General features: G+C 41.1%; 2 protein-coding genes across 16 annotated transcripts; one reads left to right on the top strand and one right to left on the bottom strand.

Moving 5' to 3' along the window:
- The first annotated feature begins 7,037 nt into the window (after positions 1–7,037).
- Positions 7,038–24,938, top strand: LOC124999400 (solute carrier family 23 member 1-like). 14 transcript variants are annotated; one of them, XM_047574300.1, is made up of 14 exons: positions 7,038–7,250; positions 18,158–18,263; positions 18,493–18,571; positions 19,157–19,297; positions 19,526–19,683; positions 21,109–21,268; positions 21,473–21,654; positions 21,840–21,960; positions 22,068–22,224; positions 22,525–22,778; positions 22,890–23,054; positions 23,128–23,236; positions 23,661–23,756; positions 24,445–24,938. In XM_047574300.1, exons 3-14 carry the CDS (start codon positions 18,512–18,514, stop codon positions 24,696–24,698), a joined length of 1,857 nt encoding a protein of 618 aa, XP_047430256.1. In that variant the 5' UTR covers positions 7,038–7,250; positions 18,158–18,263; positions 18,493–18,511; the 3' UTR covers positions 24,699–24,938. The 14 variants fall into 14 exon arrangements, with proteins under 14 accessions (XP_047430256.1, XP_047430255.1, XP_047430258.1 ...); XM_047574297.1 differs by lacking the exon at positions 7,038–7,250 and adding an exon at positions 16,811–17,646; XM_047574295.1 differs by lacking the exon at positions 7,038–7,250 and adding exons at positions 16,811–17,190; positions 17,554–17,646 and having other exon boundaries at positions 18,158–18,571.
- On the bottom strand, positions 8,832–16,622 carry LOC124999403. 2 transcript variants are annotated; one of them, XM_047574307.1, is made up of 2 exons: positions 16,424–16,622; positions 8,832–11,874 (listed from the first exon to the last, which is right to left on the bottom strand). In XM_047574307.1, exon 2 carries the CDS (start codon positions 10,344–10,346, stop codon positions 9,222–9,224), a length of 1,125 nt encoding a protein of 374 aa, XP_047430263.1. In that variant the 5' UTR covers positions 10,347–11,874; positions 16,424–16,622; the 3' UTR covers positions 8,832–9,221. The 2 variants fall into 2 exon arrangements, with proteins under 2 accessions (XP_047430263.1, XP_047430262.1); XM_047574306.1 differs by lacking the exon at positions 16,424–16,622 and adding an exon at positions 12,437–14,651 and having other exon boundaries at positions 8,832–10,132.
- Positions 24,939–27,692: the final 2,754 nt, after the last annotated feature.

Below are 27,692 nucleotides of genomic sequence, written 5' to 3' on the forward strand. Positions count from 1 at the left end.
AGGGACAAGTACGTAATATTAGGACGGTGGTCATAATGTTAAGCGTAATTGGTGTATAAACGTTTAAAAATACCCAAACAAATTGTGTAAAAGACTAGATCCAATATCAGAAGCTATTCAGTCTCTAGTGCACTATGTTGCAACAACAACCATCCTGTCTGTGATCCTGGGAGGACACTGGAGCCAGAAAGGCCACATCACCCGATCCCTCCCAGTACATTTCGGTTACGCAACAGGACGCTTTCGAAGAAGCTGATTCCGCCAACCCACGGCTGCTGTGTTTTGTAAACAGGTCTGCGTTTGTGAGTTGTTTCGTTCTTTTTTCGATCCGCAGTCAAGGATGCGGCGTCCATGACGTCATTGTCCAAAACCCCTCTCCCGTTTGACACCGTGTTGGGTTTAAAGGGGTTAATAAGGCCTTCAGCCTGTGTATCAACTTGGGAAGAATCAAGTAGAATGTTACTTACGCTATCTCACCATATCAATCGTTGTGTTTAGCTTCGCTACAGCTTGCTCACAGACTAGGACACATTACACCCAAATATCTCACATGCTGGAGACCAGATAAAGCAGCGGGTGGACGGAAACCTAACGGTGATAACATAAGTCCACTGTCTGTTGAAGTAAGCTGTTCAAGGGTCTAAATAAGTTCTGGTGTCGTGACCGGCTCCTTACGTGAACGGTCATTTGGGCTGAGAACTCGGGACATAGCGTGCCATACCTCTCAGCTGGCCAGAGTGTGTGAATGAGAACACAGTGTGTGTGATTCAGACACAGCTGAACCAGGGACTTTAGGAGCCCATATAAAGGAAAGGAGGGACAGAATAAAACGATCCTTCCCGGAGAAGAGAGCAAAAGGAGAGCCTAAAGATTTTGAAAAATGGTGCAGAGACGTAACAACAGATGGTCTGTTCGGTGGCTTAGGGGGGCCCTCCCACCGACAACCACTCTATACGGGAACTCTCTAAAATATAAAAACCAAACAAAGACAATTGATTCAGCTGATGACACAATTTGAAAAATTGGGAAGGTTATCAAAGGGAAAGAAAAGAAAAACAAAAGGTAAAGATTGAAGATCATATAAAATTTGCAAGCATGCATTTTAGCAGTTGCTTTTCTAGCCACAATAACATTCCAGTGCAAGCAGTCCAGACCGGAGAAAAGCAGAAATAAGAATGGACTGACAAGGACAACCGCCGCGACAACTGGTGAGATACCCCTTCCATACACACCACGGGAAGCGCAGGCTAATGCACCAACAAAAAAAATAAAATAAATAAATAAATAGAAATCTGTTTGTGGACACTAGGACTATAATGGAGAGAGCAGGACAGGAGAACTCTAATGAACAATATAGCCCAAATAATTTGTTTGCACTGATGCCACAAATGATAGTAACCAAAGGCATGCTTACATGTGAATTAAAAACCCACGCCGGAGGAGGCTGTTGAGCAAGCATATAAAGAAGAGGTAAGAGATGAGCAGTTAAAAGAAATGAAAAGTACGTTGAATGAATTAAAAGATAAATTAACCGTTAAAGCCAGTGAAGTGGAGTCAAGGACAGAGTATGGAGACACAGGAGGGAGTGAGGGAGATAGAGCATGGGGGTTAAGAAAGTGGATGACAGGGACATGATAAGATATCTGGAAGAACAAACAACCAAACCATATGATACAACACAACTAACAAAGGTCCTGAAACAGTTGGGAGAGCAAGCCACAGAACGGATAGAGGCCTTGGAAAGATTAGAACACGGGCCGCAACACAGTTGTAACAAACTGCGTCCTAAACACACTAGTACAGAAACAAAAATTATGGAGCCAGACCGAAAACAAGCTGTTCTGTTTTACAATTGGACAGCGACACAGAACAAGGGGGGGCTACACCAACATACATGCTGTATCCACGTGACTTGACCCAAGATACAGGAAGGTATATGGACAAAGAGGGACAGGTCATTATCAGCTGAGGTCCGGACAGAAGAATGAGGCTCCTGGTCAGTTCCCCCTGATAGAAACTAGGACCAGTATGGGATAAATAAAGGAAAGACAGTACCACCCATTGTCCTATGCAGACCAAGCACTGCTAAAAACCACACTGCCAGACCCCAAAGACGGAGGAAATAACTGGATAAGAGAATTTCTAAAAACCTTTAGTGGGCAGGTGCTGGCCATGGGAGACGTAAGAGCGTGTTTTGGTTGCACACTTGGAACCCCATGAATTAGCCCGGTTGGGAACAGCCGCTGGAACCGTACAGGTCGCTGCAGCAGAACCTCTTGAATGTCTGGCCCCTAGACTCTGGGTGGCTTTGAGAACTCAGTACCCAGGAAAAACTGACTCTAATCAAATGAATGATACCTACAGAAAGACAGGAGAAGCAGGGAAGGAGTACATAAACTGTTTGTTAAAACTATGGGAGGGTCACACGGGGTCCAGCCCATTAACTGACTCGCTACAGAAACTGTTTAAGCAAGCCGTGATAAAGGGACAAACAGGTGCGGTTAGAGAAGAAATGGAGAAATTGGTAGCCGGAAACACCATGCCCCTGGAAATGTGGATTGCTACTTTGGTTCACCACTTAGATCGGGAAGATGAGAGAGAGATAAAAAGAGACATGACAGGGAGTTTGAAAAACTTAATATGCAGCTGCTGCAAGAACAGTTGAAGGAGCTGAAAGACAAGGTCACTGATAAAATTAAAGAAACCAAAAAGATTAAAGCCCAAATGCCTGCTGTGTCTACAGCTCCGCTTAGTGGCCAAATTCAAATACCCCTGCCAGCAGATGAAGGGCCGGTACGCATATATCAAATGTATCAACAATATCCCCCAGGTGGCCAATACAGGGGAAGCTAAGAACTTAGGACCTATGATAACACAAGCTATTGATGCAAATGATTGGCAGGCAGTGACAGGGACCACGCTAATGGAATATAGTCACTCTTGTAAATGCCACAAGCTAAAGCATAATGGAACATTTCATTGCAAGTTGGAAAAAGTTGAAAAAAGTATAATGGAACAATGTCAGAGAAAACACTGACTCTAAATTGGCTATGCAACTCTTGAAACAAATACCAGACGAAGTGTGGGCAACTGGACCTTTTGATGTAGGACATTGCAGAGAAATACCTCCTATCATACTACAGATGAAAACACCAGAGATCATAAACCAACTCAATATCCCCTATCGAGTGAGAAGGCAAATGGAATCAGTGGAACATTGAAAGCCTGCTTAAAGCTGGAGTATTGATACCATGTAAGTCCGATTACAACACACCTATCACTCCCGTGGCTAAACCAGGGAGGGAAGATCATAGGTTAGTGCACAATCTCAGAAAAATAAATGCAGGATTAAAGACTTCACATTTTTAAACACCCAACCCATACACAATGCTCTGTAATCTAGATCAAAAATTTAAATGGTTTACGGTGATGGATCTATCAAATGCATTCTTCTGCATCCCTAGAGCGCCAGAGTGTAGACACCTGTTTGCGTTCACTTTTGAAGGGAAGCAATATACCTATATTAGATTACCACAAGGCCTCACGGATAGTCCTTCCCTGTTTAACCACTCACTATGGGTTCTAATGTCCAAATTCCAAATTCCAAAATCTGTTGTATATTGCAATATGTTGATGATATTCTGATCGCAGGCGAGACTGAGGAAAACGTAGCACAACTGACAGCCGCTTTGCTCACATGGTTAGGGGAGAAAGGGTTTAAAGTATCCAAATCTAAATTACAGAACTGCAGAGCTCGAGTGGCGTTCCTCGGGAGAATAATTTCAGGACAGGGGGTAGGTATGACAGCGAACCACAAAAACAACATACTTTCATATACAAAACCCACTACTGTACAACAAATGATGGCCTTTTGGGGGGTCGCAAATTACAGTAAAAAATACATATCAGAGTACGCTGAAACTGGGTCCCCTTTAAGGAGACTCATTACAGATACAGGACACAGCCAGCTAAAAGCTAACCTTACCTGGACTAAGGAAGCAGAAGAGGCCTTCATCACCTTAAAACAACAGCTAGCACAGGCTAGCGAGCTCTCGGCTCCTGATTTGGGAAAAATGTTTGAACTTGATGTGACAGAAAAAGATGGTTTTGTGAGTTCCGTACTGTGGCAGCCCGGAGCTCAAGGGAGGACAGTGTTATGCTATTATAGCACTAAATTAGGACCAGTGGAAAAGACCATCCTACTTGTACCAGAGCACTATGTGCTATAGCTAAAACACCAAAAGGGACAGCTCACATCACACGAGGACAGGACATCACAGTACACATAAACCATGCGGTAACAAGCTACATTTAAAGCCAAAAGGTTCACCTTAAGCCAACAAAGGACCAGTAGAATGCATTATGTCAGTTCATGAAGGAAGAAATGAATGAGACTATGAAACAGAAAGTCATTAGTGAAGTAAGACTATGTAAGAGTATGTAAGAGAATGAGTATGTTGAGTATGCAAGCTAAAGCAGCCCCTCATGAAAAACAGGCGTGGGTTGACAAAAGAAAAAGAAATGTGAAATAACAGGCATATGGAGGTCACATGATGGGAGAATTGTCACCTCCTCTACCTTACTGATGATGTTATGTGAGAGGGACATAAAAGGGGACATCAATCAGGAAGAAGGCTTACTGAAATGATAGGGGCAAAAATGGTGGCATCCCTATCTATCAGAAGTGTGTAAATATTTTGTAGATACATGTTCCAGTTGCTCCAAGTTTAACCCACGAGCAACTCTTAAGATGGGGATGGGAGCATTCCCCATCCCAAACAGACCATGGCAAGAAGTGGTGATTGACTTCACAGACATGGGTATTAATCAAAGAGTAAAAGGCTGTAGATATTTGCTTGTTTGTGTTGATACTTTTATTAGATGAGTGGAAGCTAAACCCACCAGAATTGAGACAGCTCAAGAGGCCATAAATTGATTGATATATGACTTAATACCTCGCTATGGGGTCCTAGAAAGTATCTGTTCAGATAATGGGAGTCCTTAAAGTTGGACAGAGGCTAAACCTCTGGTCCTATTCCCATTGAGATCCAGCCCAAGCAACACAACCCGACTCTCGCCTCACCAGCTGAAGAAAAATGCACTGTCCATTCACAAATAACCTGCATAGTGGTGAAGCTCCTGACCTGGCCAGTCAGGAGAAAGAGATGCAGGAAGCGGTTTAGTTTTTGTCTCCCTGGATACAGAAAATCCTTAAAAAAGGAGCTCACTGGAGCTCCACCGGAGGAGATAACAGAAGGAGAGTGGATTTACAGAAGAGTGTTCCACAGGACGTGGGAGGAGCCAAGGTGGATCGGCCCGTTCAAAGGTAGTATCATCAACTACATATGGTGTGAGAGTCTGGCTAAATGAACAGCAGACTAAGCTAAGTAAATATTGGCACAAAACACACTGTAGAAAAGGACAGCCGTCCTCAGAGAGAAACCTTAGAGAAATCAGAAAGCACCTAAGGGACATAGGCAGAGGGAGAATAAGATGATGACCTACAGGTCATGGCTTACACTGGCCTGTTTGGCAGTGGTTAGTCTGATAGCGGCCGTGCTGTTAGTATGGCTGAATGTAGAGGAAAGGGATGCTGTAAGTATCCCCCACAAAATAATTATTCCAACAGGGGGACCTAAAATTTGAACACGACGAGAAACTCACCAAGATCAATATGCACAGAAGTACGAGGGGTTGAGCTTATTATGAACGGGGTACCAGATAAGTATAAATTAGCTGATCAGATCGCAGCCGGGTGGGGAATCCATATTCCTCTGGATCACCCCTAACAAAAATGTGGAGGGAATAAATTATTTACATTACAATATCTACATATTGGCAAACTATACAAGAGATGGGTCTTTTACTGCACACCAGAATACACTTGCTCTGATCCTGACTGAAAAGGGAGGTGTCTGTAGCATGTTTGGAGAAGTGTGCTGTACATTCATCCCCTATAATACTGCCCCTGATGGATCCCTGACCAAAACCTTGAGAGGCCTTAGAGCCCTCTCGAATGAATTAAAAGAACATTCTGGGGTCACCGACCCCTTATCTGGCCTGTTTGACAAAATCTTTGGTAAATTGGAAAAAATTAGTAGTTAGCATAGCTACCTCACTGGCTATTGCATTTGTGGTGTTTGCTCTGTGTGGTTGTTGTTGCATCCCATGTATTAGGGCTCTCATCGTGCAGTGTATCAACAAGGCGCTGGGGAATATGGAGTCCAAGGGAGCGCCCCCAGCGCATCAGATGAACCTCACAGAGGGCGTGACTCTGCTCGATCCAAGTGCCGAGATACAGGAGAGGCCGTTCCAATATTCAGATGGGGACTCTGACAGCGAGCCTGACCTGGATGATGTAGTATGAGCTCAGGGTCTACAATAACTGATCTTACGGTAGCATTTTGCTTTGTGGCTTGCTTCTAGGCTTTGGCTTTTGATATATGCGTATATATGCATTTTTTACACATATAGTGAATGTTAGTTAATTTTCCAAAGATGTTGCACACACAACCTGAGCCTACCGGAGAGATGGCAACGTGTTTGTGGGAGCACGTTCACGTGACCGCTGGAAGGAGACCCAGGTTACAAATATAGTTTAAATTGCATCCATACATCCATTTCATACAGGGTTTTTACATTACATGATATTTTAGGGGTGGCGTACCCTTCAGGCACGCCAACAGGGGGATTTGTTGGGTTTAAAGGGGTTAATAAGGCCTTCAGCCTGTGTATCAACTTGGGAAGAATCAAGTAGAATGTTACTTATGCTATCTCACCATATCAATCGTTGTGTTTAGCTTCGCTACAGCTTGCTCACAGACTAGGACACATTACACCCAAATATCTCACATGCTGGAGACCAGATAAAGCTAATCGGTTACACATAGAAACTCACTGACACATGATAGGCAGTACTCCTCCCCATTTTCTTACGGGTGAGGTCTAGGTAGAATAAGATTACTGTACGTCCCTGAAGTGGGGCTTTTGGTTCTTTTTACCCCTAAGGTGAACTGACCAAAGCCTCAGCGCTGAAATCAATATCTATTCTCTGTGTACCAAATAAATATCTAAAAACGTGAGAAATTGTCGCGTTATTTATGCGTAGGTGAACTACCCTTTCCAAACAGTATAAAGATCCTGGGCTGAAGGAGAGGAAAAGATTCCTCCTTCACAACCGGACAACTCGATCCTCGTCTCCAAAAGAAGTTTTCAACGAAAATGGGCGAGTTTATGAGACGCCGCTAACGGTATGTTCTTGCTCTTTGTCACCTCGTTGTGTATGTATGTTATGTCAATGCCTTCCACTGCGGCTATTTTTCTCTTTGCTAAATTTGTCAGCTGTAGCCAACACAAGCACATCAGCTGGTGCCGCATTATACACAGCTCGTAAATTCCTACACACTACATGCATCGTGATTAATGCTTCAATATTTCCCTTTCATTTTTCATTATTTTGTAATCATAGCTTTATTTATTATACATTCTGGGATGTGTCTTATGCAAATGTGGTGCGAAACATCTTTTTATTCATGGTATTAAAAGAATCAGTCTAAAATAGCAGAACCAGCTTGAAACAGAGAATATGAGCGTCCCACATCTAACGTCCCTTGCACCCCACATTGGTAGTTGTTTGGTTCTGTTTTAAACTGAAAAGATTAGCAAAAATGCCTTGGATTGGACTATAAGGAACATTTGTTTTGTTTATTTTAAACACATTTTTGCAGCGCAAACACCCTTTACTGTAATAGTGTAAATTAAAGGTCTGTTTTTAATGATCCGCATGCCTGTGTAATCCTACATATAGAGAGAATTTCAATCCATTATTCCGTGCTCTGGGTTCTTTAAGTTATTTATCTTAGAAGTCTAATACCATCTACTGTATAAATTACAGTACCAAAAACAGCTCACTGGAGGGTCTTATCTGTGTTCAGCATGAATTTGTAAAGACTGCAGTTTTTCATTGAAAATACCTGCTATTTCTAATTTGTCCACTATTTTAGAAAGACAAGTGGACAGAATACAGCACTGAGACCCAGGACTAAACAGCAGTTTAAATTTCACTCAGAAATTTCATTTGTTTTCAAGAATAGTTTATTAAATGTAGACATTCTCCTAATCTAATTGTTCTTCTTTTCACTTGTTGTATATTGATTTGCTGAAGAAAGAAGTGATCACCGCTGACAAGTCTTATCTTGCATTTAAAAAGGTTTATTTACAAGAAAGAACAATGTCAAACTCTTGCCAAATCTGAGAGAGCTTCTGGCCAATCGTCGAATCCCCTCTCTCGTTCAGCTCCCACAGTCACCTTATATAGGATGGTCATCCCCAAGAACCCCCATACACAAACAAAATTTATGTCTTATGTCTGGTTAGTTTTACGAGCTGGCATCTGGTAAATGACCTTTTGACCTTTAAACTTAGACCACCTAGAGTCTCGACCACCAAAAAACACATTCACACATTCAAACACAAAAAACATATTCATTGTTATAACAGAAAGATATGTCCTTCTTACAGTACCAGTTACAGCACAACCCTTAACAATACAACAAATTCATGGAGTGTGAGAGCGAAAACCTATCAGACGGTCATCTTTCTTAAAATGTCCACCTTTCAATCTAGACAGGAAATTCTCACGGCCCCTCTGTCTAAGGCGACCACACAGTAGTACTCCAAGCCTACTAAAAAAGAAGGATTTCTAAAATTTATATAGGGAAATATCTTAAGCAGAGTATATATATGGATACCTAAGAAAATAAATCAAAACCATATCCAACATCAGGCTGGTCGACCCATCGGACCCTCCATTGGACCTTTCCCTTCCTAGCATTACTTTCCTTAAACACCCCGAAAAAGAAAAGAAAACAACTGAGGTTCCAATACATCCACTTTCTTAACAAGTACACATCAATGATATACACCACAACAAACTTTTAATATTGGCAAGACAAAAATATGTTGCACTGTGATCTTTCTCCTGAGTCCCACAATCAGTGTAAGGCCTCATCACAGTGTCCTTGTTCAGGGTCCTTCAGTCCCCGAGCATCCAGCTTCTCACATTGATCCTCCTTCAATATCCGTCTAGGAAGAGAGAGCACAGCAGTATCTTTGCAAACATTAAAAACAAATTAAAAACATCAACACATACATTAAATCACCCTTAAGTATGACCCACTATGATATAAGACTATAAAATAACCCATAACTAAATACAATCTTCAAAATGGGTACATCTCCATCAGGTGTCCTTCTACACTGATTTCCTCATCATACTCTCCCTCATCTTTTTTATTCAATAATGGCATCTGAGCTTGATGTCCAGGCATCACGACTCCAACCCACTTCAATATCATAGCCTTTGCAAAAGTCAACACCAATGTACAAAAACAAAACATTAAACATAAGGATAAAACAACTGCTATTGAAATCTGGGCCAGGATTGCTCCCATTGGACCAAATTTCTCCTGCAACCAAGCATTCGCAGACCATCCAGCTCCCTTTGATGGACCAAACGCATCTCTTATGTTCCTCAATGCATCTATGACACTTGTCATATTGTCTGAATCATCAGGAATCAAAGTATAACAGGCATCCCCAGTTAAATTTAAGGCCACACAAAGACCTCCTTGTTTAGCCAAAATATAATCAAGAGCCATATCAACGTCAATCGATGACTTTTCTGCGTATTTGTCATTATCAATATGATCTGCCAAAAACATCACACCATACCATGGAAATAATCCTAGACCCCACTTTTCTGCTAAACTTATCCTCCAGTAAAAAGCTCTCATAGTATGAAACTGTGCCAATTCCCTTTTTTCCCTACTTCCAAGAGTAACATCAGGTTGAACCTCATCAGGTGCATGTCCCTTCTGCAAAGTAAAAACCTCATAGGGAAGTTTCAGCCTTGCCAAATAACAACATCCTGTCCACCCATATGGTAAGAATATATATGCTTTATCATCACAGACCCACCAAAGATCTTTGAAGTTTCCCATGGTCACATTTCCTGGCAAAGTCTGATTCTTCACAATCAAAGTCCTGCTCTGTCTGTGATCTGGAGCATGAAAAGTCACTGTATATAGATCATCAACAGCTCTATGGTCACGCTTTCCAAAATGCATCATATATTTGTCACAATCAGATATCCTCATAAACATCCCAGGACCATTATACGTATTATTTGAACAAAAACAGTTCGTAGACCTTACTGATGTCACTTCCATCGCATCAGGTTTTGCCGTTGTCATTTTCTCATTAGGACCAAATAAATTCATATAAGGTAAATCTACCAACCACAAACAGGTAAATCTAGGTTTAAAGAGGTTTACTGACAAATTCATAATGTTATCTATTTTTGATTGCTGATGATATAACAACCAAGATGATGCAGAGAACTGACATTTAGAAATCAATGGTTCCGGTATCGCCTCTAAAATCGAAGGCCATGTGCCAGGTGCTGGAACTCTCACCACACATGGACCCTCTATTTTCCTCACTGATCTAACAGAATGAGTCAACTGCTGGAACCACAAATTTCTACTTGCCTACAAGTCTGGAATTTGTAATGCCTTAGAATCAAAACCAAATGCCTTCCAGTGTGCTTCCCTCTTCTGTATTGCTCGATGAGGTTCAAACAAATCTTCTGACGTCTCATCAAAACTCAAAAAGGCATCACCCTCATCTATCTGTTTAGACCTCAAGATTGTCACATCTTGTTCCTGTATTCTTTCTACAGATTTTGTAATTGTTAAAGACCCAATCACCGTCTCAGTGGCATCAGCTGCTACCTCATTTACAGAGCTCTTAGAAGTGACAGAAACAGAAACTGTATTAGTCACTTGAGTCGGCGTATTAACACTCTTAGTAGTTTCTGAAACTAGATCATGCTCTGTTTGTACACTAATTATCCTCATAGTGGTCCCTGTAATAAATACCTTCTGAACTTCTCCAGCCACCGTTGAAACTTCAAGAGTCTGCAAGCCCTTTAATGTTAGCATTACCTTACGAGTTACATTACCCCCTATCCAATCCTTCTGAGGTAAAACAAACTTAAACTGTGGCTCTAAATAAGTACATGTATATTCCCCTGGATCACCCCATGTGACATTATGCAAGAAAAGTGAACAATCTCCCCTAACTGTCAACCAGCACATGTCATTAACCAGAACATACTTCCTTTCACTGGAGGGTATAGCATCAACTTCAGGCCCTCTTAATGCCACATCTTCACCACGGTTGTTTTCCCATTTTAAAGAACTGTCTCTACCGGTGTTCAACCTTCCACACTTACATGGTAACTGAACTGATTCTCCCAAAGCCGCTTCAACACTAGTCTCTTCATACCGTTTTGGTTTAACCCTTCTTCTAGGTGGCCTTGAACTTCTTTGTTCGACTGAACCTCCCAATTGTCCTGACGCGGCATCACTGTCCTCTGCAGTCTCTGGTGTTTTGTTTTCCCTCGTGTTAGGCTTCTCAGTCTCTGGGGTGTGTTGGAAGTCAATATTACTAAATCTTTCTCCTTGTTCATTAACTGAAGAGTCACCTGTGGCATCATCAAAATCATGAACAAGATCATCAACCTCATCTCTAACCTGAACAACTCCATCTTCCTCTTCTGAATCTTCCTCCTCTTGATACTGTGGGGGTGACACTTCTTCTGGTGCTTTAACACAATGTGATAAATGATACCAAGTTGGAGACCCTTTAACCTGAACTGCAGTCCCAGTGCTACGAACAACTTCAAATGGTCCTTCACGACGTTCGTTATACCATTTCCTTCTAAACACCTTTACAAACACCTTATCTCCAGTTTGAACCGTCCCCCTTTTTTGTCCATCAAGTCTCTCCTGCGCCTCTTCTTGACTCTGCCTGTCAGAAACATATGTGGATATTTTTTTATGGAGGGTAGCCATGTATGTAACGTATGCTCGCATCTCATCTTCTAAGAGAGCTAAACTTGGTCCCTTTCCACCCGTACGCAAACAAGGTGTTGGCATCCGTCTGCCTGTAACCAACTCATGAGGAGTCATGTGTAAATCACGCAACTCACTAGAGCTACACACCATCAATGCTAACGGAAGTGCTGCTATCCAATTTAGACCCGTATGTTGACAGATTTTGACAATACGATTTTTCAGGACACCATTCATCTTTTCACAAATCCCCTGACTCTGTGGATGATATACTGCCCCAAGGTGCTGTTTAATGCCCAATTTCTGTAAAATCAATTTCACAGTCTTATCCACAAACTCCTTCCTGTTATCCGAAGATATTCGATCAGGAAGTCCCCACCTGCTTATGACCTCCCTGCACAGAAACTTGGCAACTGACTGAGCATCCTTTCGCTTAGTTGGACAAGCTTCAGGCCATCGTGAAAATCTATCCACGACGACCAACATGTACCTCTTACCTCCAACTGGTTTTATCATATCGACAAAATCCACCACCAACTCACGCATTGGACCCCTTGGCGTTGGAATATGACCCGGAGGAACCATCACACCCCTCCGAACATTATTTTTCAGACAGATAGTGCACCTGCTTATAACATAATCAATTTGCTCAAGCAAATATGGTGCCCAAAATCCATACTCTTTTATAATCTTCCTCCTAACTTCCCCCCTTGCAACATGGGCCAACCCATGTGCTTCCTGAATCATCAATCCCAACAGGTCTGGAGGTGCTACTATCAGCCCCTCATGATTTCTCCAAAGACCAGTAGAATCCTGTGTTGCCCCTCGATCTACCCACAACTGTTTATCCACCTCAGAGACAGCTTCCTGCATTAAGACCACATCTTTCACTGTAATCTTATCCTCCAAATCTACTTCATGTGTGACCAAGAAAACTTCACCCAACTTCTCAGCTCCACTGCTGTCACTGCTTTTGCAGCTTCATCAGCCGCTTTATTACCCTGAGTGACTCTTGACACATGCTTCTTATGTGCTGCACATTTAGCTATTGCTATTTCTTTAGGTTTCATCATAGCATGGAGAAGTTTCATTATCTGAGTGTGATGCTGTATTGGGGAACCATCTGTTTTCTTAAACCCTCGATTTTTCCATACCGATCCAAACAAATGACACACATTATGAGCATATGCAGAATCTGTATAGACTGTCACACGCTTGCCTTCCGCTAAAAGACATGCTTCAGTTAACCCCACCAATTCAGCAAGCTGCGCTGATGCAGGCTGCGGTACCACTTCCGCTTTCTCAACAACAAATCCTGTTCCCTGGGCTTTTACCGCCGCATAACCAGCACTCAAATTATCTCCCACACGATAACAGGATCCATCAGTCCAATATTCTAAATCTGCCTCACGCAGTGGAAGAGCTTTCAAATCTGACCTTAATCTTGAGTATTTCTCTGCTTCTTGAACACAATCACGTAGTTCACCATCTTCTGGAGTTGGCAAATTCTCCGCTGGATTTATCGTAACACATCTGACTAATGTGACATCCTCCTGTTCTAAAAGCCTATTATAGTCTCTAAGTCTAGGCATGGTCAACGTATACCTGCCATAGTTCAAAAGATTTCTGAGACTATGATGAGTAAGAACTGTCACTGGATATCCCCTCCTTTTATTGTAGTGCATTTATCCAAACATCTACAGCATCGATCTATATTCTCTTCAACTTCTCTTAAAATCTGTTGTCTTTCTTGTTCTCTATAAGCAGTTTTTATCTTGGCAGACTTCAAAAGAGTCGGACTCTCACTTTCCAAATCTTCATCACTGTCATCATTTTCACTTTTATTTCCACTTCCACTTTCAACTTCACTTTCATCTCTCAGTTCCATTCTTCTTCCTATTTTACCTCCTCTTCTTTCCGCACTGGCCAGTAGTCGTCTGACTGCTGGATCATATCCTCCCATGGCTTCTTCTTCATCACTCTGATCCTCCACTTCTCCAAAATCCATCCTTTTAATTCTCAATTGTCCTCTGGTCTCCAAACGTGTCGTTCTTTTTACTTTTTGTACTTGGATACATCCTAATAGTTGTCTCTGCTTTCCCCACTTCTATAACCTGCTCAGCCTCATTCTTAATGTGGTAATTGCCCTCTTGACTAATTACCGGAAGCTGAGGGTAAACTTCCCTGAGCTCCATCTCCTTTTTATATGGTGGAGGTCTCTGTACTGGAACTACATGTGAGAAGGGTGCATCAATCTCTGCCATTAACTTCTCTGTTTTCTTCACATTCTTTTTCATTTCATCTACAGTCTTCTCTTCACAGTCTTTCTTCATCTCCATCCATTTCTGTCCCTCCTTCTCAAACAACTGGAGAATGCCAAGCTCCGTTTGTCTCTTCTGTTTACGTCTTTCACCTTTTCTTCCTTTCTTTTCGTCTGCCTTATATGTGGACACAAGCACCTGTATTGTTTTTATTACTTCTGGATTAAAGGTTCCTATCACTGGCCATGGTTGCTCAATTTCAGGCCAACACTTACACCATTTCTGTGACATCTTTGCAATACCTTTAATTAAAGAATTATTCTTCTGAACTACCTCAACAGGAGTAGTTACTTTTGAGTTATCCATCTTTGATATAATAGTGACCCCCCCCCCCCTCTACCTGTAATCAAATTCAACCTAATTAAAAATGACCTTAACTCTATTCTATTATCCTATTATTATGTTTATTTTAATTGATACATTGTTATTATTACTACTTATATTCCCCCTTTTTATCACAATCAACAAACAAATGAATAAATTTGCCAACTTCAGAGGATGCAAAAACAACCCTACAGATGTAAGAGCAAACAACGCCAGGTCCACACACAATATCAACCATATACAAACAACCGATCAAATTGCAAGGTACAGCTTCCCCAACTTAGCAGAAATTAAACTCTGTTATTTGAATAGTCAGTCATTGCCAAGTCTCTAACTGCAGTATATATGTTATGTGCAAACAAATGAATATACTATTGTTGTCCCAAATCTGATTACCAATCAAACAATATATGTATCATCAATATCAACCATTAACAAATGCATAGAGGTCAAAAAGCAGGTAGATTAGAAAGAGTCTGTGGATAAAATCACACTGGCCTTATTGCTGGGTTCAGATGTGTGTGCTGTCATCTGCAAGCCTCAAGTTTCATGTGAGGTAGACCAGCTGTTCTCTCCTCTGCCTCCAGACACCCCCCTTGTCCTTTTGCTTCCTTCTTGAACTCTCACCCCATAAAAAGAGACAACAGACAAACACTTTAACATTGTAGAAAACCACTAAGTACAATACACTCTTTAATGTGACCAACACATTCCTGCCAACACTTTCCTTTATTATTTCTTTAAATATAAAGTCCTTTTTCTGGGGCTCATATATTTTAACAGTTTCCAAAGTCCTCCAAGCAGAGGCTCATAGTATTTTAACCAAAAAAGTCCCCTCAAAAGGCTCATACTATATTTATCAAACATCCTTTAAAGGCTCATCTATTTAGCAAATACTTAAGTATATTTTTATTTTATTATCAACTAAATCTCTTATTTCCAAATTTAATTCCTTTTATTCAACATAAAAATCTAACATATCAATTCATAAAACCGGTTGACACATACACACTTCAAGAATCCACAAACAACAAATAGAAAGCATACAAATTTAAAGTGATCACACATTTCTCTTCCAAATAACTAGGCCTCTAACTTCTCTCTAACTTCTAACTAACTTCTTTTCACTAACTACTATTTTCCATTTCTCTATTGACCTTTATTCCTATTTTCTTCTCTTTTCTTTTTTAGGCGATTCTTTCTAGCGGTCCTAGACCTGTCCTAGTAGCCTCAAGCTATAGAACCCCTTTTTCTCTATTCCTATTTAACTCTTATATCCTCTATTCCCATTTTCCTCTAAATTTACCTCTTTTTTAAACAAAAATCAAAATGTTCCAAATTCCCCCTGGGCCCAGGAGTTCTCTCTCTCTCTTTTTTTTATCCTATTTTTACTTTAAGCCAATTCCTTTGAAGCCAATAAAGCCAATTTTCACACTGCAACTAAAGACCATGTGTCTTACTAGTTACAGCGGTAAAGGGCCCGTCCACTTAACTTTGCACGATGTGAGTTCAGCGCCTCATGTTACTAATTAGGCTTTTCTACTCTTATTTCTTCTATTCCTTTTCTATTCTCTTCTTCACTTTTTCTCTATTTGTAGGCCTACTCTTATTTCCTTTTATTCCTTAATCCTAAATTCTTTTTCTTATCTTCTTATTTCCTTTAAATCTATATCGTCCTTTCCCCCATTTTGCGTTGCCAGCAACGCAAAGAAAACCTCAAATTTAGAAATTTAGAACGACGAATAACTCCCATCAGCAGCACAACAACCACCCCACAAAGAGTCTTTAACGGTGTGACCCAACAGCAACACAGAACAGTCCCAACGAGCAAACCAGCGCACAACATTGTGAAAAACTCACCCTGTATATAAGCCGGCTGATGCGGGAGTCAGCTCGTCAGAACTGAAAGCAGATGCCGAGAGGCCACAAACACGTCCAAGTTCGTGACGCCACAATTGTTGTATATTGATGTGCTGAAGAAAGAAGTGATCACCGCTGACAAGTCTTATCTTGCATTTAAAAAGGTTTATTTCAAACTCTTGCTGAATCTGAGAGAGCTTCTGGCCAATCGTCGAATCCCCCCTCTCGTTCAGCTCCCACAGTCACCTTATATAGGATGGTCATCCCCAAGAACCCCCATACACAAACAAAACTTATGTCTTATGTCTGGTTAGTTTTACGAGCTGGCATCTGGTAAATGACCTTTTGACCTTTAAACTTTATACACACTTCACAAACCCCAAACACAGGAAAGGGACAGAAGAGAAAAACAAGAAGATAATATACGACACACTAAAACAAATGGAAGAAGTCTTAAGTTGTTGTTACTTAAAAGGTTTTAATCTGTTATGTTAGTGCGCTGTATGTTGGCCCCAAACTAAAATGAGTTCGACAGCCCCTGTATAAATTCTGTCAATAAATGTTTTATTGTGAAATGACAAAGCGGAAGTTCTTTTCGTTGGGTGGGTCGACGCACGTGCAGCTGGATGTTTTGCTAGATTCGTCAGCAGCGAAGAGCGTCCGTCGAGTTTGTTTTCTTTCCACATTCCACTAGGACTTGTATTCGTAGATGTTTTGCGGTTTTTTATTCTTCTTAAGGTCAAGCTTAAATATCGATTCGTCTCCAGGTATGTCTGAACCTAAACTTGTCTTTATGCCAAATACAAAAAGTAGTAGTAGTAGCATTTGAGCATTAAATAAGAGTGTGTGTTTGCATTTTCACTTTTGTTTGGATTTGCACTTGATCAGGTGTCTTAGATCAAGTGCCAATTTTCAGTTTATGTTGGAGACGACGTCAGAAAGGTGACATTTCGATTTGTCATCTTGGAATGTGTAGTTTGGTCCTGCTTAACTAATACTTCTGTTATTTAGCCTATCACACTGACCTTAATGTGGTGGTCAAAATTATCGACTGTACATAAATTCAAATCCACCACAAACCACAGTCTCCAAAATAATAGCACGGTTGAATCAGCTTTGTCTACTGACAGGGTGCAGCCTACGTAGAGTTTGATGTTCACCTCTCCAAGGATGCTGTTCCTATCGTATATCATGATCTGACTTGCCGCATATCGTCTCAGAAGGTAAATTTGAGCCCGGCTGTAATCAGATCTCCACTATTGTCAAACGACTAAAGAAATGTAAAAAGAAAACACACAAATGATTAAGTTTAGGTCGTAAAGAGTGGCATATGTATGGTGAGTACAGTAAATACATCCAAGGAAGAAATATACCAAACCAAATACATTTAAAAATGAATGCATTCTAAAAAAGAAAAATCAACAATCTAATGGGACAGTAAATTAACAGGGAAGCTGATGTAAACAGAAATAAGTGTAGAAGCCTCCAAATGTATTGTTTATTAATCAGTTAGATTTGATTAGTTCTTTAATGCCTACATTAATCCTGATTATTATTGTTGTTGTTGTTGTCAATTGAGCAATTAATTCATTACATTTTTATTATGCTTTGGGCACTTCTGGTCCTCCATACAGAGCAGGTCTCTGCTGTGTACTTTGTACCAAATAAGTGCTGTGTCACTTTGACCTGGTTCTATGCCGTGATACTGTTACTAGTGTTGTTAATTCCGTTCAGTGAAAATAGGTGAGATTCAATCTATACGGGATTGACAGGAGCTTTGGAAACCAAGTGAATCTGGGTTACTACGACCTGACATTAAATACCTCTCGAGTGACAAAGGGTAAGCACCACAGCTGGTCCTGTTGCTGCTTCACTGTTATAATGCTGGAATTGCTTCCTGGAATTGCTTCACTGTTATAATCATTTCCCCATATGAAACCACAATGTATTTTTATCTGACAATTTCCCCAATAAGTTGTCGCACCACTTAGCATATTAATCGGTCTGGGGGAGGCGCCTTTTCTTTGAAGGCCTAAATCTTTTTATCTATTGTCATTTCTTGTCTTGAGGATTTAGAGAAGAGTCACCATGCGTTCAGGAAAGAAAAGCTCCGGGCAGGAGAATCAATCAATCAATCTCGAAATTGATGTGAGTACAAGATGGCAGATAAAACTGTTCTTCTACCCAGTGTCCAAAGGGCCTTGGAAACATTGACTTCAAGTTGGGTTTTATTGTAAAGATTTCCTTAACCTTGTGCTTACTAATAAATGCAGTAGTTATTCACTTGGAACGATGGCAGTAATTTAGGATGACAGTTTTTAAATGTTTGCTTTTTTTTTTTTTTTTTTAATCAAAGCTCACACAATTCATTGGCAGGGCAAAAAAAAGTGTTTTTAGTAAGGCTTTACATTTTTAATTTTGTTTATTTTATGGCTTCTCACGTTGCAACCATTGGAAAAGGCGACAGCAAGGTCTATGTAAATTGGATTAATGTGCACTAGTCATTAAATCCATTGGTATGTCTCCAGGTGAGCGTTTTCTTGCCTGTTTGTTAAGAAATGCTTAGTGAGGAGAACTTAGTCCTGATGGTAGAATAATCTTTCATTGTATTGTAGTTGTCTCCTTCTATTTGTTATTTTACCTATTTTTTACCTCTTATTTTACCTGTTTGTCTGTCGTTTGGATCTGTATCTTTGCCAATTTATTTTTTTTTTTTATATTGCACTTATGCAGATGGATTTACGTTCTCAGCCCAAAGCAAAGGCAGAAGAAGACTGTGTGAGCAGTTGTGTCTCAGATAAAGACAGAAATAAACCAACCTATTGTATAACTGATGTCCCGCCTTGGTACCTTTGCATTTTCCTAGCCATTCAGGTGAGTGTAATCTATGCTGGTGATATTTTTATGATCAACGTCATTGGGGCTATAAAAGTAACATTCCTCCACTTGATCACGATAACATTGCAAGGTAATTGTGGACAGTGGTTGCAAATGCTTTCCCTTTTTGCCTCATACAGCATTTTAGACTTTCTAGGTGTGTACTATTAGTGGCAATGTGGCTGGATGCATGCCATCATTTTGTTTGTTTCTCCTCCTCTACAGCATTACCTCACAGCATTTGGTGGGGTGATCACCATCCCTCTCATTCTTTCTGAGGGACTTTGTCTGCAACATGACAGCTTGACCCAGAGCCACCTCATTAACACCATTTTCCTTGTTTGTGGCCTGTGCACCATTCTGCAGGTTACCTTCGGTGTCAGGTGATTAGAATAATAAAGTTAGTCTGTGCCACTGCTCATCCCGTGAAGTCCCTAAGAAATGGTTTGCGGAATGCTCCTTGTGGCGTTCTGAAACGGTAAAAAGCAAAACGCTAGTGTCAAGTGAGTTGAGATCTCAGCTGACCAACAGCCTGAAAAGCTCGGGACTAAGTGTATTATCGGAACTTGAATTAACAGAATATAAGAGTATAATACTACGATTGAAGAATGATTCTGATTAAACATGTTGATTTTCAGTGAGTGTAAGATGAACAATAGTTGAAGCAATGTAACCAATGGTTGTGAAATTAGGAGCAGAATAAGAAAAACAGGATACAGATGTCAGGCAGTAGGGGCAAAAGGGGGAACTGAAACCTAAGGGCAGGTCAGGACATGTCCAAACACATAGTTAATAGAAAAGTTAATCATGTAATAATAAGACATGAATGTAACACCCTTATTGGATAAAAGTAGTGGGGTGACAAGCGGAGATTGCTAGCTAGCTTTAAATGCTCAAAAACCAAAAATTGCTCAAAAAAACAAAAATGCCCCCTTTCCTGTAGATGATGTGTCAATGGTTGCTAAGGAAGAGGGAAAAGTTGTGTGATCATCGCTTTATTCAGTTATTTCCTGTATGTTAATGGAAATAGTTATAAATGGCTTGGTTGTTTGAAAATTTTGTACATAAGCTTTTGTAATTTACGCTTTAATTTTGCATTCTAAGTTATAAAAAGGGTTTCTTAAACATGATTGTGGTTTTCACAGTAGTAAATCTAACTTTCAGTCCAATGTATTAATTAATGCAGTTTGTCAAAATAATAATAATAATAATAATAATTGTAAAATGACACAGGTTGTGCTGAAAAGAATGAAGCCAAACAAGACAACAAGGTGAAGAGTTTTTAAAATGAAATATAAAGGTAAAACCAAAAGTACTCAAAAACAGCCAATTGACTGGCTAAGTTAGCCTTAGTCCAGTTAAGCCTCTGGACTTCAGAGGCTTAACTGAGGTAAAGCTTCCCTACAGCATTCTTACATCCTTGAAGTTCTATTACTCAACATAAAACCATAATCAATAACTTGAAACCTGAAAGATTAAACTGTGAAAGGTTGGTCACACTGATAACAGAAAATTCTCACAGCTTTTTAGATTCAGAGGAGATAAGCACAAAGAATAATTAATTTTACTTCTGATATAATACATGTAGCTACACATTAGCTACACGTTAGCTACATCAAGGAAGCATGCTTACCATGATATCTCAAAATTATTTTCAACTGAACTGAATTAAGTGCACATTATGTGCCGATTGTGTCAAAATTATGGATACAAGCAAGCATCTGCATTGTCTTCTGTATTCCTGCTCATTAGTAACTCTTTTCCAATCTGAGAGAAAGTTATTTCTCTTCTCTGTGTTGCGCTTGTAGACTTCCCATCATCCAGGGGGGTACATTTGCCTTGGTGACTCCTGCTGTGGCCATGTTGTCCATGCCAGAGTGGAAGTGCCCAGCTTGGACCCAGAATGCCAGCCTGGTTGACACCTCCTCCCCTGAATACTTAGAAGTGTGGCAGACTCGCCTGAGAACAGTGAGTCAACACTATGTGCATCCATAGCTTCAGATAAAAACTGGCCAACAAATCCTTAACTTCTGCACTTCTGCAAGGCTCATGATTAATTCAGTGAGCACGTGTGCTTTCTGCTCTGGGAAGTAACCAATCATGTTAATTGTCACTCAGCGAAAGAGCTGACATTAAAGCTAATGTCCTTGGTTATTGTGTTCCTGTCCACAGCTCCAGGGCTCTATCATGGTGGCCTCTGTCCTTCAGATCTTGGTTGGCTTCTCTGGCCTCATCGGCTTTCTCATGCGCTTTATTGGCCCCTTAACCATCGCCCCAACTGTCTCTCTCATCGGCCTATCTCTGTACGACCCTGCCGGAGACAAGGCTGGCACCCACTGGGGCATCTCTGCCATGTGAGTAACCGTAGATGCTGTAGATTTAGCTCTGACCTTTCACCTCAAGAGGTCACAGACTAAAATGACAATCGACACTAAATTCCACCTTGTAATGTCAAAGTCCACAGAAAAAGCTCCCAAATTGAATACTTCAAATATGAGTTATTGTTCTTTAATGGTCATGCCTCTTGTCATATGCACAGGACCGCAGTGCTGATCATCCTGTTTTCTCAGTACCTTCGCCTTATACCAATCCCTGTTCCTGCATACAGCAAGACCAGAAAACTGCACACCTCAAAGTTTTATATCTTCCAGCTAATGCCTGTATGTCCTCTAGAAACGCATCATCAGCAAATTTTCAAAATAATTATTTCAAGATCCAGATTTCATGAGACACGCTAAATCTGAGACTAATATTAGATGTTGATTAGATTCTTCTGGGCATAGCGGTCTCGTGGTTAGTCTGCTACCTCCTCACCATCTGTGATGCTCTACCAGCCGATTCAACCCGCTATGGCTACCTGGCTCGCACTGATGTGAAGGGAAATGTAGTGGGCAAGGCTTCCTGGTTCACAATACCTTACCCTGGTAAGCTCAAAGCAAAACCACGCTCCCCTGAAAGATATGTACAGAAGTATGGAAGAGTATTCGGGGCACCCATGAGAAAAAAATGATTGGTGGTACCATACGTATACAGTACTGCCAGTTTGAATGTCTACTTTATGACAATGTATTTCTACTTTTTTCAGACTTTTTTCGACCATGCATGATGAAAAACAAATCTACGTCCTCTAATTTATTAATTTTTTTCTCATGGGTGGCCCTAATACTAATACCATAGGCGTGCCGTAGACCCCTCAACAACCACTAATCTGACTTTTCAATCAGGTCAGTGGGGTGTGCCGATGGTGAGCCTGGCAGGTGTGATTGGCTTTATGGCTGGAATAATATGCTCCATGGCAGAGTCTGTGGGCGACTACTATGCATGTGCCAGGCTGTCAGGGGCGCCCCCTCCCCCGAAGCACGCCATCAACCGGGGCATTGGCGTTGAAGGGGTTGGCTCATTGTTGGCGGGGGCCTTCGGCACAGGCAACGGCACCACTTCTTTTAGTGAGAATGTGGGAGCACTTGGTATCACCAAAGTAAGGCATATACATACTCATTCTGAACTTATAATTTAATGTCCATGAGTCGGTAAAATAGAGAATATGGGCATACATATAGCATGATGTTTGTGGTTTGTGTGGCGACAGGTGTGTAGTCGAACAGTGATTTTCCTGAGCGGAGTCTTCATGATTTTAATGGGGATATTGGGCAAATTTGGAGCCATCTTCACCACAATCCCCGACCCTGTGGTTGGAGGGATGTTCCTGGTCATGTTCGGAGTCATAACTGCTGCTGGAATCTCTAATCTGCAGGTAAACGACAGCATAACATTTGTTTTTTGGCGGTTTTCGAGGGCTGTTTTGCTAATGTCGTCTTGTTTAACAGTCCACAGACATGAATTCTTCTCGAAATATCTTCGTGTTTGGTTTCTCCATGTTTTCCGCTATTGCCATTCCCAACTGGATCAATAAGAATCCGGACAACCTGCAAACAGGTAAAATTAGCACACTAGAAACCTAGGTTTACTGGAGCCAGTAGGAGAGACCTAAGGCAGTTCAAGGGGTATTTATTTACAAAAGGGCTGAGTAGATGTGATCAGAGTTTAACAGGCAGTCGGAGCCCAATAGGTCCGTGTGAAGGGAAGGTCGGTTTTAACCGATGGGAGATGTGGGCAGGAGTCTGCCTGAGGAGATCTGTTGGCGGATGAGGAAAAAACAGGATAAGTGCAAGGTACAAAAAGTTTGCACAGCTCCAATCTGTATTGTGTCTTTAAAACAGAGAGGATTGTATATAGTTGGTAATCCCACTACCACACAGCGACAAGACAGTCGTACCAGTCAGGATTTTTATATATATTTTATACATTTTGACTATACCACACTGATAGTTTTCTGTCTTGTCTTTGGTGTGTGTCTCAGGTGTCAAAGAGGTGGACCAAGTACTGCGCATATTGCTGACAACCAGTATGTTTGTGGGAGGCTTTCTTGGCTTCGTCTTAGATAACACAATTCCTGGTAAGCTGGAGGAGTTAATCATGGCTGCATTAGCACACTGCTTGATGGAGTATCTACATAGCTGATAAGTGATAGCAATGAAATAGCATAAATAAGATACATGTGTTTCCATAGCCGGAAACATTAATCATAAATATACCTGATTGACACGCGCAAATTGTTTATGCCAGCTGTGGTTCAGTGACTGACAAGATTAATTTACTTTAATTAATAGATGAAGACAGACCCACACTTTTAGCTTCGCTGCTAATATCAACTGCCGCTACGTTCATCTTTTTAAACATTCTTTTGAACAACTTATCGTTTTGCTACCACCATGTTTCTGACCTTCCCAGAAACTTGTTCCACCAGATGATAAACCCACACTCCATATTCCTGAAAGAAAGGGTTGGATCGAGTGTTTACATGATCACTGCTAATAAAAAAACAGTGTCCATGTAAACACATTAACTGTTGCTGTTGTTGATATTAGTAACAACGAGATTTTATTAATTTCACAAGAAAATAAATTGTTTTGAAATTGTCCAGTGCATGGTAATTGCAGTTTCATGCAGATTCTAGACATGCAGTTTGGTGTTTTGTTTCATTACTAACACTTATCATGTCATTATCTGAATCAGCTTTTCTGTGTGCCATCATAAACACAAGTGTGGCAGTTTCTTCTAACAGCTTTTCTGTTCCCATTCAGGGACTAAACGTGAGCGTGGCCTCTTAGCCTGGGACAAAGTACGTCTCGAAGACTCTGACAACACCTTTGAAACTGAGGAGGTGTACGCCCTCCCCTTTGGCATAACCTCTTACCTGCGATCCAAGTCTTGGGTACGTTACATCCCTTTCTGTCCACGGGACGGTCACGGATCTCAGCACAAGACTGAGGACAGTGATGTGCCACAGAGCCGGGGGACTGAGCAAGGTGGACAGGTCACGGAGGATTTGCTGTAGACCAATGTTCCCTCTAAACTGCGCGCTTGCGCAATCACGCACTGCTTGCACATTCTCGCTACACAGCCAGTCATAGCCTTGACTAGACCTGGGCATTTAACGGCCCGCAGGCCGCATACGGCCCTTTGGCCATTCCCGTCTGGCCCGCGGTATGTCAGTAATAAGCACAGATGAACAACTATTTATACTGTGCATGCAATACGACTGTGTTGCTTTTATTTTGAGCCATGATGTGTTATTTACATCATGGCACTGTTAGTTCGTCAACAACAAAAAAAGTAAGATTGAAACAGCTTCTTGCCATCTATTAACCCTCAAAAGCCTGAACGGTTTTGAATTACCGTAAATCACAGTGGTTTGCGCTATTGACAGTATTCATTGTGACTGAACACTGGTTAGTTGTGCTTTTGCCTGGAAGACCTTCGTGACATCTCAAGGGTATAACTAACTTTGTTTTTACCAACAAATTCCTCCAAACAACTCTCTCTTACTGAGGCTCCGCGATCGTTGCTCTCCAACCTGCAGCCGACAGCAGCGGTGCGTCATCATTACCGTAATGGCAGCGTTTTTTCTAGAAAGCGCAACTTGAATATTATCCATCGGGGATTACGGTAATTCAAATACAGCAAGCTTCTCTTTGTGGGCAGACGGACATTCAGGTCTTAAAGGGTTAAACATTTATTGAGATTTATTGAGATACAGAAAATAGTTCATGTAGCTACATGGTCACTTCTTGGTCTGTCGAAGTTTTCCAAAGAGGACAAAGTTTCCAACATTCCAATGCGTCATGTCCAAAACTACAGATCTATTGTGTTTCATTTTCCTCTTCAACCTACACCAAAACTCTGTTTACACAATATTCTTATGTTTCTGATTACCAGTAGTAGCTTATCAACATATATAATTTACTGCTTTTTACAATGAGAGAAAATTAATATTGAGCAGAATAACGTTCAAGTTATCGTTTGGGTTGGCCTCCAACACAGTTCAGGTTTTTCATACGGCTCCCTGTAGAAATTAATTGCCCAGCCCTGAAATAGAAGAACAAGCAGTGAAACTGGGTGAGATTTTTTCTTTTTCGAGTGAGAAAGGTCTACTCTGTAAATGTTGCTCACAGTGGTCCTCGGTGTGCTCAGGGAGCTTGTGTGTATGCTCAGACACATGAAAAATTAGAGGGAACATTGCTGTAGACCCCTGATCTACGTCAAACCTGCCAACGTGCAGTGAGTTTAATTTTGATGTGCGAAGCGGGCTGTCACCTATTTGAGCCTGTCTACGCGAAGAGACACATAAATATCTGCTGCAATCACTTTCTGTCTATACAGATTAAAAGAGAGCTTCCGAACAATCAAAGAGTTGCCTTTCTTTGTTCTTCCATTACTCAGAAATGTTTCAAAACCTCACAGCTGCACACACACACACACACGCACGCACACAACAAAGAGCTGGAATGATGTCCTCTCCACTCTCCTCTTTCAAAGGAAATTAAATTTAGCCTGTGGATAAATTTATTATCTCACAGCCCTGTCTCCACATCGATTCAGGCCGCTGCTAAAAAACCCACAGTCGCAGCCCTCGAGCTGTTGTTGTGTTTCTCATTGCAAAAACAAACGCAGATAAGACGTCTTCTCAATACATCTCCCCCCCCTTCTTGCTGTCATCTCCTTCCCTCAGTATTCATTTCCTCTGTCTAACCACCTCTGACGGGCAGGTGGGATATGGTGTAATGCCTTGATCTGTGGAGTTTTCCCCGGATTCCCGTTGTGACCACTGCTTGGCTGCTCATGCTAATGTTATTTCAGGCTGGTATGAGCGTAATTTACACTTAAAAACCTCTCCTTTTCTTCGATTGGTCTGGGTGTTCCTCAGTGAGAACACATCGCACAGTATTACATTTTGTAATGTGGTGTGAAAGGATTTAGTGCAGTAATTCGCTGAAGGGTTTTTATTTGATATTGTTTCAGCAATCTGAATTTTAGTGGCAAATGATTGCGATGACTCAGCAATTACTGTTTTAAATTCACCATGTTTTGTTCTGTCTAAGACTTCAGACTTGAAGAATTGTTTTTATTTTCTCTCTCTGCAGTCAGCTTTGTGTGTATATTTGTCCTCCCACATTGTGAGAGTCACTTTAAGATCTTGAAAAGTCAAATCTCTCATACGGAGTTCATATTTTTGATGTAAAATATTCCAGCAGTTTTGGTCAGCAGCGCCTGCAGATAGAGATAAGAGAGAAGGATGCACTCCTCTTTCAAACACAAACAGGCTCAATCAAAAATATATCCAGCGAAAGCACTCCTTTCAACTAATAAAGGCACCACAGCTTGTCTTATTTGCACGCGTCGGTTCGTACGACCCATCTTCATTCGAAAACTGCGATCTGCATGGGTGTGCACTTCGCTGCTTCACGTGCTGGAGCTGAATCATTACTGCAGTTTTTCTGTTCATAGATTTATTCACGTCATGCAGGAGAAAAAATATTCTGTCAATTTTAACCCGACTGGAAGGACGCCCTGAAGGCAATTACTTCCCATTTCTCCTGGGAGAATGAAATATCTCACCATGTCAAGGAACAAGTGCAAACACATTAATAAAACTGATGTTTCCATAAATGTGACCCAGTCATTTGTTGCTTTTGAGGAACCAAATTAACATGTTTACGCAGCTGCGCGCATGTCCTGGGAATAGTGATTTGTTGCTACTGATTATGAGCAAATAGGAAACCACACAATATCGTGTTACGACAGCAATATGTGGCAACAACAACTGTAGATTATCACGATAAAGGTCAGGTCCAGCCTTGGGCTCCTTCAGTGGGACGAGAGAAACAGCCTGTTCATTTCCTGAGCTCAGTGGTAGATATATCTGGTACTTCAGTGGCCAGAAACACTGGATGCATTCTCACACGGAGGTGACACTGTGAGACAACCGTTCTCACGGCCTCACGTGTTTGCCATTTGGTCTTTAATTGCATTCATTCATTCATTTTCTGTA

This window comes from Mugil cephalus, chromosome 21 (genome assembly GCF_022458985.1).
Source record: "Mugil cephalus isolate CIBA_MC_2020 chromosome 21, CIBA_Mcephalus_1.1, whole genome shotgun sequence".
In the NCBI taxonomy this organism is placed as follows: domain Eukaryota; kingdom Metazoa; phylum Chordata; class Actinopteri; order Mugiliformes; family Mugilidae; genus Mugil; species Mugil cephalus.

Excerpts from the sequence above, each read along its gene's own strand:
- LOC124999403 (XM_047574306.1), bottom strand. The coding sequence starts at position 12,791 with ATGCAGGAAGCTGTCTCTGAGGTGGATAAACAGTTGTGGGTAGATCGA. Across the intron at positions 10,133-12,436 it reads GTTGGTGGTGGATTTTGTCG|ATATGATGCATTTTGGAAAG; the intron begins ATATGATAAAAC and ends ATTGTGACAAAT.
- LOC124999400 (XM_047574300.1), top strand. The coding sequence starts at position 18,512 with ATGCGTTCAGGAAAGAAAAGCTCCGGGCAGGAGAATCAATCAATCAAT. Across the intron at positions 21,269-21,472 it reads GGCAGACTCGCCTGAGAACA|CTCCAGGGCTCTATCATGGT; the intron begins GTGAGTCAACAC and ends TCCTGTCCACAG. Across the intron at positions 21,961-22,067 it reads ATATCTTCCAGCTAATGCCT|ATTCTTCTGGGCATAGCGGT; the intron begins GTATGTCCTCTA and ends GATGTTGATTAG.